This window comes from Anabrus simplex, chromosome 2 (assembly GCF_040414725.1).
Source record: "Anabrus simplex isolate iqAnaSimp1 chromosome 2, ASM4041472v1, whole genome shotgun sequence".
In the NCBI taxonomy this organism is placed as follows: domain Eukaryota; kingdom Metazoa; phylum Arthropoda; class Insecta; order Orthoptera; family Tettigoniidae; genus Anabrus; species Anabrus simplex.
This window is the reverse complement of record NC_090266.1, coordinates 839,289,943-839,300,052: the sequence shown is the minus strand read 5'-3', so window position 1 is coordinate 839,300,052 and position 10,110 is coordinate 839,289,943. Positions and strand designations below refer to the sequence as shown.

The window sequence follows — 10,110 nt, the reverse complement described above, 5'->3', positions numbered from 1 at the left end:
GAATCTTAATCCTTCTTTAACAGAACACACTACGATCTGAACTACTTTGCCTCTATCAGCGAATACCTGCAGCTAAGATATTCCAGCCCACTTTCCGTTCACCATGAAACTCTTCTTCTTCTTGAAATATTGTGTTGGGCTCCTTGTAAGTTTCGCCCAGATGAAACTCTCTCATTGTCTGTCTAGAGACACTTTTAGTTATCTCCCTCTCCAGTAGGATTCAGTAGAGGTCACTCAGGTAAGGCATCACAAAGCCACTCCTCTTTTCCTGTTTGTATAAATTGACCGTAATAGTAATAGTTCGACGTCATTCCGCTAGGTTGCTCCAGGTGTCATTAACATTCCACAGACAGGTACGCGGAACGCCAACCAACGCTACCTCACTGCCTATGACGTGCAGCCATTGGCGAATGTATTTTGTTAGGGAACCTCTGGAGGGGGGGGGGGACGAGTCGAGTCTCAAATAAAAGAAATCTACAGACCGGGCCAGTCAACGTAACATTGCTGTTGTGTGAGTGCATTATCTTCGCTGGTAAATCGGACAAGCTATTAGATATCATGTGCGTGTTTTCTGTCAAACATATAAAGTATTTTATCAATGAATATTTTAAGTGTGCTGTGTGGTGAATAAGGTGAATAAGAAAAAAAATTGTGTAAAAGTAAACACAAATGAAAAGAGACGGTGAAGTTATTTTGCTCAACATGTACCAGGTGGTTTGGTCATTTTTCGTCGCTCAACTTTTTCGAACCATGGAGATGGTTCTCCGGAATGGCGCGTGTGATTTAAAATAATTTCCTATATATTTATTTTAAAAATTCTGCCATAGATACGAGAGTGAATTGTGACGTTTGTGTGTCCGTGTGTATAACACCATTATTCTGGAATGAAGCGCGCAGTATGAAGGTCACAGTTTGTTTCGGGTCTGTTCGGGTTGTTGTGCCTTGTGGAGACGGTGAGCTGCTGGTAAAAGACCTCATCAGACAAGCAACGCTCAGGTACAAGAAGGCTACTGGAAAGGTATGAAACATATTTTCAGTAAGAAATATGAAAAATGGATGAATTTATTTTTCCGTGGTTGATATATAGGGCCTATTTCATCATTATTCCTGCCTCTGTAAAATGGACTGCTTAATTCTCTTCTATTTTGAAGGTGTTTCCTTTGTATTTACATCAAATTTTTCACTGTTTAAAATAAATTAACGTTGTAAGTTAATTACCTGCCCTGTGGTCGAGAGGGAAAGGATGATGCATACTAGCTTTGCATTTCCCGCCCACGCAACTCGAATGGACAAGAAAAAGTTACGCGCGTGGTTATTATCGTAGTCGGTCGCAAAATGATTAAATATATTCTATTTTCATTGCTGTAGCAACGAAGCCGTTGTTCATGGCATATATATTGAATATTATTTTATAATTCCCTTTATGCGGAAAACGTCTCAGATGTCTTACGTATGAAACACAGAAGAAAGTGTTATTATAACTTGCTAATGCGTGTTTCATGTAGATATTAATCCATCATTGTGAAGGTAAATTTCAGTTCTTAATGTGGAATAATGTATATGTTGTTAGATATTGCAAAACGACGGCTCGTTTTGTTATACTTAACAAAATTGAGCTAGAAGTCAATTGTGAAGTCGAATAATAAGTTATTATTAATATGTCATTTTAACACGTTAACTGGACTCGAACCGACGACCTAACGTGAAGCTACTAGTTGCTGCAACCGAACAGCGTTGCTCTCCATTAAAATGCAGTCGGCTCGAAACGACGACAATTTCAGCGTTGATCTTTGCTTACATAAACAACCCGATTTTTGTTATTGAAACCATGCTCCAAGAACATCGGGGCATCGTGAACTTAAAATACCAAACCTGTGCATTTAATCTGTAAGATCTATATAAATGTATGATTGGGACTGTACATACAATGCCAAATCTTTGAAGATGAGCGCCAGTAATTGCCCGTAGTATGCGATTCAGACCAATTAAATCACTTGGCTTAAGCTTCTTATTTCTTCCATAAGCACAAACTGAAAAATTGCTAAATGCTCAAATATAAACTTTGCGTATTTGAGATAGTGTGCTCCTGGGCTATCCAATCATTTCTGTTAAAAACCATCATGGTTGTTCACTTTAATACCCGTTTCCCAATATTTGAGGTAATTTTTAACGCAGCGCCGCGTCAGTAGACTGTACACCTACAACTGTTGACGTACTATAATCAGAGCATACCTTTTTTTCCTCTCTCGTTTCACAATTCATGGTAGATGAGTGTGCTTGACAGATGAAGTAATTGTGCAGCATTCCATAATACGGCAGTGATGGACGTTGTGTCATTTAAAGTGAATGACAGTCACGTGTCTTGAAGGATGTTGTGATGTATATCTATAATTGATTGCAGTTGCGAATGTCTCTTTGTTTTGAACGAAACATGGTTATTTTAGGATAGGAAAATCTCTTGTCGCAACTGTTTAGCCGTCTTATTATAACGTTAGTGAACAGTGTGTTACAGTTATTTCAGCCCTGGTTGGATTTAGGTACTCTGGTATTTGACATAAGGTGTCATCCCGAAATTACCAAGCGAGTTGGCCACATCAGAATCGCGTAGCTGTTAGCTCGCATACGGGAGATGGTGGGTTCGAATCCCACCGTCAGCAGCCCTGTTTTTTTTCATTTTCACACCAGGAAAATGCTGGGACTGTACCTTAACAGCCGCTATCTTTCCATTCCCAGCCCTTTTCCATCCTTGCGTCGCCGAAAACCTTCGATGTGTTAGTGCGACTTTAAACCGCAAGCAACAGTACCATCCCGTAATTTTCATGGCGTGACGATGGAAAGTCCTGAATGATATCGTCACGTAATATTTCCACTGAAAGTTACCGCAGCATTGATAATAATAATGTCCTATGGCTGTTGATAGCCTTGTAAGGCAGTATCTCTGATTAGGGTGGGCAGTGTCTGCCGTCTATAGGAAACTGCGTGTTTGTATGCTGGAGAATAGTGTTGTGTATGAGTTGCAGGTATGTTTTTTCCCTTTCTTTTCTTTTTTACAAGTTGCTTTAGGTTGCACCGACACAGATAGGTCTTTTGGCGACGATGAGATAGGGAAGGGCTAGGAGTGGAGAAGGGAGCGGCCGTGGCCTTAATTAAGGTACACCCTCAGCATTTGCCTGGTGTGAAAACCATTTTCAGGGCTGTCGACAGTGGGGTTTGAATCCACCATCTTCCAAATGCAAGTTCACAGCTGCGCGACCTTAACCGCACGGCCAGCTCGATTGGTTACAGGAATGTTGAAGAGAGCACAAATACCCAGTCTCCAAATCAGCCGTGTCTTTCGTTCACTATCTCATATTTCGTAGTAGTTCCATCTCATAGTGATCGTTTTCCTTTCAGAAACTTCACGGATTGTAATTTCTCACTTCGCTTGTATTCATTTATTCTGTTCTATGTTAATTATTTCCATTCAGATATGTTACGTACAAAATCTTCTGTAGGGCGAAGTTATCAGTTGCAATTCAAGTAGCCTATGCCAGTAGAGCAAACTTTCTTAGTGTGTTGAATCGGAGGACTGAAGAATCTCAACGTATGTTATAATAATAATAATAATAATAATAATGATAATGATAATGATATTGGTTTTACCTCTCACTAACCATCTTTATGGTTTGCGGAGATGCCGAGTTGACAGAAATTCCTTCCTGCACGGATTCCTTTACGTGCCTGTAAATCTACCAACTAGAGGCTGGCGTATTTGAGCACCTTTCAATACCACGGGACTGAGTCGCGATCGAACCAGCTAACTTGGGCTCCGTCATCTCAGCCGTGCGGTGCAAGCAACGTATCCTATCTTCACCTGAAGGGCTTTATGTTCCTCGCTATAAGAATAATTGTTAATAATACAGTGCCAAGTTTTTACTAAACCTTCAGGTTGATTTGAATGCACATTACGTTCTAATATTTCTTTGCTAGTTGCTTTACGTCGCACCGAGACAGATAGGTGTTATGGCCTAGGAGTTGGAATGAATCGGCCGTGGCCTTAATTAAGGTACAGCGCCAGCATTTGCCTGGTGTGAAAATGGTAAACCACGGAAAACCATCTTCAGGGCTTCCGGCAGTGGGATTCGAACCCACTATCTCCCCGATGCAAGCTCACAGCCGCGTGCCCCTGACCGCACGGCCAACTCGTCCGGTCTCTAATCCAAACCCCATGGCACGACAGCCCTTGAAGGGCCTTGGCCTACCAAGCGACCGCTGCTCAGCCCGAAGGCCTGCAGATTACGAGGTGTCGTGTGGTCAGCACGACGAATCCTCTCGGCCGTTATTCTTGGCTTTCTAGACCGGGGCCGCCATCTCACCGCCAGATAGCTCCTCAATTCTAATCACGTAGGCTGAGTGGACCTCGAACCAGCCCTCAGGTCCAGGTAAAAGTCCCTGACCTGGCCGGGAATCGAACCCGGGGCCTCCGGGTAAGAGGCAGGCACGCTGCCCCTACACCACGGGGGTCCGGTCTCTAATACTTCTATAAAACAACTGGGATATTTTGGATATTGAGTTTTCCGCAACCGATACTACTAATTTGAGATGTACAGTATACTTGTAAACAGAATGTAGGCTAACACACAAAGCCGAATACTATTACACCATCACGTACAAATACCTTTTCGAGGGGACAGCTGAAGCATCATAAAAACAAAAGATCATCATCATCATCATCATCTGTTTACCCTCCAGGTTCGGTTTTTCCCTCGGACTTAGCGAGGGATCCCACCTCTACCGCCTCAAGGGCAGTGTCCTGGAGCTAAAACAAAAGATACCAACTAAAAATCAAGGAGTGACAATGTCATGACAGAAATAGGCATGAATTTTATTTAGGCGTGACATTATTTGTTTTTACTCATTTCATATTGAAAGAAATGTGAAAGCGTTACGTCTCTTCTCTTTCCTTAATTTCACACCAGGTAGAAACAAAGCTGCCTTCGCAATTATACGCACAATGACGCAACTTAAGGTTAACGATCACAGAATCAAAGCAGAGAGCTATTCGATTTACGACGCCTTTCAATGATATTTCGACACACAATCCAAGAAATACTTTAGAGGAAGCCTAAAGTCAGGTAGAGTTCGAGAATTAATTACAAACATTACTGTAACGTAGGTCATCGGACTAATTCCACATACATTTATACGCGGCTCACAGCCAAAGCTTCTTCGACCTGTGAATAAAGCAAATATAGACATAACCGGTAGGCAAAAAAGAAAGGACGAAGTTTCTAAACGTATGCAATCAATACATTTGAAGGTTTATACCGGAGGTATCCAGAACAGACTAGTGTTCTAAATTGATTCGTCCAGCACAGGTTTCTCTAAAAACCAAACCCCATGGCGCAACAGCCCCTAAGAGCCATGGCCTACCAAGCGACCGCTGCTCAGCCCGAGGACCTGCAGATTACGAAGGGTCGTGTGGTCAGCACGACGGATCCTCTCGGCCGATATTCTTGGGTTTGTAGACCGGGCAGGTGCTTTTACGTACCGGTAAATCTACTAACAAGAGGCTGGCGTATGTGAGCAACTTTAAATACCACCGGACTGAGTCAGGATCGAACCAGAGTTAATTAGATGCACTACAATAACGCAGGTCATCAAACTGATTTTACATACATAATTATACGCGGCTGATAGTCAGGATTCTTCGACGCCTGAATAAAGTAATAACTATAGAAGTAACCGGTAAGCAAACAGAAGAGATGAAATTTTATTAATACATTTGAAGATGTATACTTGTAGATATTCAGAAATAATAGTACTACTCGTATAAATTCAGCCCGCTGCAGGAAAGCCCTTGAGTCCACAGATTTTAAGGTACGGGAAGTGCAGTTTAGCAATTTGTGTTGGGATCCGTTGTCATAAGGGAATTGTTTGGATTTTTCTCTTGTTGAATTAGTACGAAGGATTCGTTTTCCCATATTCTGGCAAAGCTTGGTAGTTCGGTTTATAATACATTTGTAGAATTGTGTTTTGGTATGTAAGCTAGGAATTGCTTCTATAAATTTAACATACCATTTTTACCATCGTTGTGGTGTCGTTCTGGTATATGGTGAACCGTTTCGTACTGCATCGCGTCATCCGAAGATTAGTTGTGTCTTTCTGTCTAAATTCACTATAGTAATGGTGGTGGAATATGGTGTTTTAAGGGGTTACACGGTCAGCCTACCGCTGGTCCCAAAGTAAGAGAGTTCATGAGAGCATGTAAGGTCTTTTTCCTTTCCTATTCTTGGAGTTATTTGAATCGCTGAGTTTAATGCATCCAGCCACAGTTTATTGGTTAAATCAATGAGAATTTTAAGCGGAAGCAGAGGTGGTTCACTGCATCGGGAACTTTATAGTTACGAACTAAAAACATGATTATAATACTGAAAATGTCGGCCTACTAATCCCATGGCCATCGGCCTCTTGTTATACGAAGAAGGTTGTGATAATGACTCTGAACACATCTCTTCAGACGAGGGGGTATTTTAAAGCTCGAGCCCAGCGCCACGGCGGAATCGAGTTCGAATAAAGTCAGCAAACACCAAGAACGACCGGCCGGGCTGAGTGGCTCAGACAGTATTTACAAGTGCTGGCCTTCTGAGTCCAAGTTGGCGGATTGAAATACGCCAGGCTAATATCAGTAGATTTATTGGCGGGAATAACGTTCTGGTACCTCGGCGTTTCTGAACATCTCAAAAATAGTTACTGGCACGTAAAACCATTATCATTATTATTATTATTATTATTATTATTATTATTATTATTATTATTCCAATCTACCGCCGACCTCATAGGCGTGAACGTTGACTCAAAAACATTGGAATGTCACTTTCATTCGTTCAGTGACATTCCAATGTTTTTGAGTCAAGGAATGTCACTTTCATTCGTTCAGTGTCCGGCTCCATGGCTAAATGGTTAGCGTGCTGGCCTTTGGCCACAGGGGCCTCGGGTTCGATTCCTGGCAGGGTCGGGAATTTTAACCATGATTGGTTAATTTCGCTGGCACGGGGGCTTGGTGTATGTGTCGTCTTCATCATCATTTCATCCTCATCATGACGCGCAAGTCGCCTACGGGAGTCAAATCAAAAGACCTGCACCTGGCGAGCCGAAAATGTCCTTGGACACTCCCGGCACTAAAAGCCATACGCCATTTCATTTATTTCATTCGTTCAGTCTCCGTGCGACGAAATTTTGGGGTTGTATTTTCTTCATCCTCTAGAGACATATAATGATGGTTCACCTAGAGCTCCGAAGCACCTTTTTTTCAATCCTTGAACGATATAGTGCGAGTTCTTAGGATTTATCTCAGAAGCATGAATAGACAAAATCTGCATCGAGATATAACGGATATCTGAAAATAATCTCATACAACAAAGAACACAAGGGTGATGACACTATTGGCCCTTTTGCACTCCGTCGTGGAACAGGAGCAACAAAAAATTTGGCCGTCATCCATAGGTTTGAGCGAGTGTTTTCAAATTAGGCCTTGCAGTGCGGAGTTAAATCACCGTGGTGCATCTTCATTTAGTTACCCAGCGAGTTGGCTACGCGGTTTGCGTCACTTAGCTGTAAGCTTGCATTCGGGAGATGGTGGGATCGAACCCCACCGTTGGCAGCCCAGAAGACATTTCTTAGCTTCTGTTTCGCATCAGACAAAAGCTGGGGCTGTACCTTAATTAAGGTCACGGTCTAAGCTCGTGTGTGTACTTGACACTGATGTTGTTTTAGAATTCAGATAGCCATCTTGGAAATTAAAATTTTAATATGGTATTACAACACGAGTTCACTTCAATGAGAATGGAGAAAGTACGTTTAGGGTAGATGCTGTCAACAACGGAACAGAATATAACGTTCATGTGTTTGCTATCAGCTGATACGAAATGCATCCAAACTTAACACTCACGCACTGGCACTGGGTTAGGCTACTTCAGCCGGCAACACCTTATTTTTATTTCCCTTCTTCAGCTTATCCCAGTTATTTTAGAAGTCGCTGGAGCCACCTAGGCTTCGGTTTTGGCCGGCGGTTTAAAACCGGATGCCCGATACCCTTCCCGATGTCACGTGTGATTCTTGAGATGAAAATCTCGACCCAGAATCGACCGAGATTCGAACCTCAGCCTTCCGGGTGGGAAGCCAGCAGCTAAGCCACTGAGCTAATCATGCCCACCCCCATTAAACCGGCAACACCAGTAGTTGACTTTGGATGTTATGCTCATACTGAAAAATTGCCGTAATATTCTTACGAGTGAATTTTTACATGTGTCGTGTCATCCATTACGTTGAGCCGATATAGTGTGAGTTCTTAGGATTTATCTCAGAAGCTTGAATAGACAAATGGTTAAAGACAACATTCACACTGGCTTGGACAGGAGGCTATCGTGATTCTAGTTGGCTGGCATAGTCTTATTTGGTAACCAGCCGATCGTTGTATATACAATTACTACTAAAATGTTTTCATTCCTCCCCTGAAGGGGGAGGCGGGCCTCTGAGACGGTGGTATATACAATAAGTTTACTACCGTTCCTAGCTGTATTAAACGAGGGTAATGTAGTAGTGATAAATATAATTTATTAGGCACTCTTGTACCTTGGTCGGTATTTTGTAACATTCAACCCATTCAGAGCCTACCTACATATTTTTATGTTAATAATTTGAGGATCGTTGTTACCCTTAATTAATAATAATAATAATAATAATAATAATAATAATAATAATAATGTTATTTGTTTTACGTCCCACTAACTACTTTTTTAAGGTCTTCGGAGACGCCGAGGTGCCGGAATTTAGTCCCGCAGGAGTTCTTTTACGTGCCAGTAAATCTACCGACACGAGGCTGTCGTATTTGAGCACCTTCAAATACCACCGGACTGAGCCAGGATCGAACCTGCCAAGTTGGGGTTAGAAGGCCAGCGCCTTAACCGTCTTTGCCACTCAGCCCGGCTACCCTTAATTAAACATGGGTATATTTACAATTGGATTATATTTATAATGAAGTACTGTAGGTATCAATGTGCGTAATTATATAGGGATTGAAAGAATCCTTCGGGACTCGAAACACGGTGCAGTCTTCAAAGCATGGAATTGCCGTCGGGGCAGTATATACTTAGGGCGGCTGTTATCGGCGCCGTTAATCAAATCATGGATTATTAAACTATGCACATCCAACATGATATACTTAACTCTGCGTGTTGCACCAAGCCAAATCAGCGCGAATCATTTTGAACAGCTCTTAGCCAGAATAATACAAGGTTTAAACATTCACTTAATTTTATAAACTAACATTTCTAGTTAATTGAAATACATGAAAACAATAACAATATTTTAATACTTTCTTCCAAATGTACCCCAGGGGTTGTTCCATGGACTCTTATTGAATGAGGAATACAAGTCAAATTATAATTCTGATCTCCTTTACAATGTCACTCTTTGACCTTCTTGAAGACAGCTACTCTCGGTGGATTATTTCTTAGTTAGCCCACCGTTTGAAGCAATGAAGTAGGCTGATTATGGTAAAACTTTGGGTCTGCCTACATAGTACCGTACCCTTCTTCCCAAGAGATTAGGCAAATTTGACAACGGCTGTATGTAGCCAACCATTATTTGGTAACTTCAAAGGTGTTAGGGAGAGTCTTCACGTCCAGCCGTTGCTTTAACAATCGACAAGTTGTCCATTTTCCTAACTTTTCGATCATTACGTTTCCCGGTTATAAAATAAAACATGAACTATGGACATGTTAAGGTTACTCATTTCAAAAACGGATTCATGGTGAAACACAGGGAAGGACTATTCAGCGATTTTCGACTGTGTGTTGTATGCAACAATATGCTGACAGTGAATTAAGGCTTTTTCACTCTGCACCTGTAAACTTTATCGCGCGCTGTGTGTGTGTCATTTTGCTTTACCTGTAATGGGGCTGCGTTTTCTCTTACCCGTGCCTCTGCTGTATGTGTAAAGTTACATTTTGCCAGTTTATGTTCGGATTACTGGGCCCCGGGTTCGATTCCCGGCTGGGCCGGGGATTTTAACCTCGTATGATTAATTCCTCCAGCTCGGAGATTGGGTACTTATGCTATATTCGTCTC

At 41.9% G+C, this 10,110-nt stretch overlaps 1 protein-coding gene across 1 annotated transcript in view; it reads left to right on the top strand.

Moving 5' to 3' along the window:
- The first annotated feature begins 449 nt into the window (after positions 1–449).
- The window catches only part of baz (bazooka), an 842,954-nt gene continuing 833,293 nt past the window's right edge, over positions 450–10,110 (top strand). Inside the window, exon 1 of the mRNA XM_068226299.1 lies at positions 450–1,018. Within this exon, the coding sequence (XP_068082400.1) occupies positions 899–1,018 (120 nt within the window). The 5' untranslated portion in view covers positions 450–898. The remainder of the gene's footprint in view (positions 1,019–10,110) is intronic.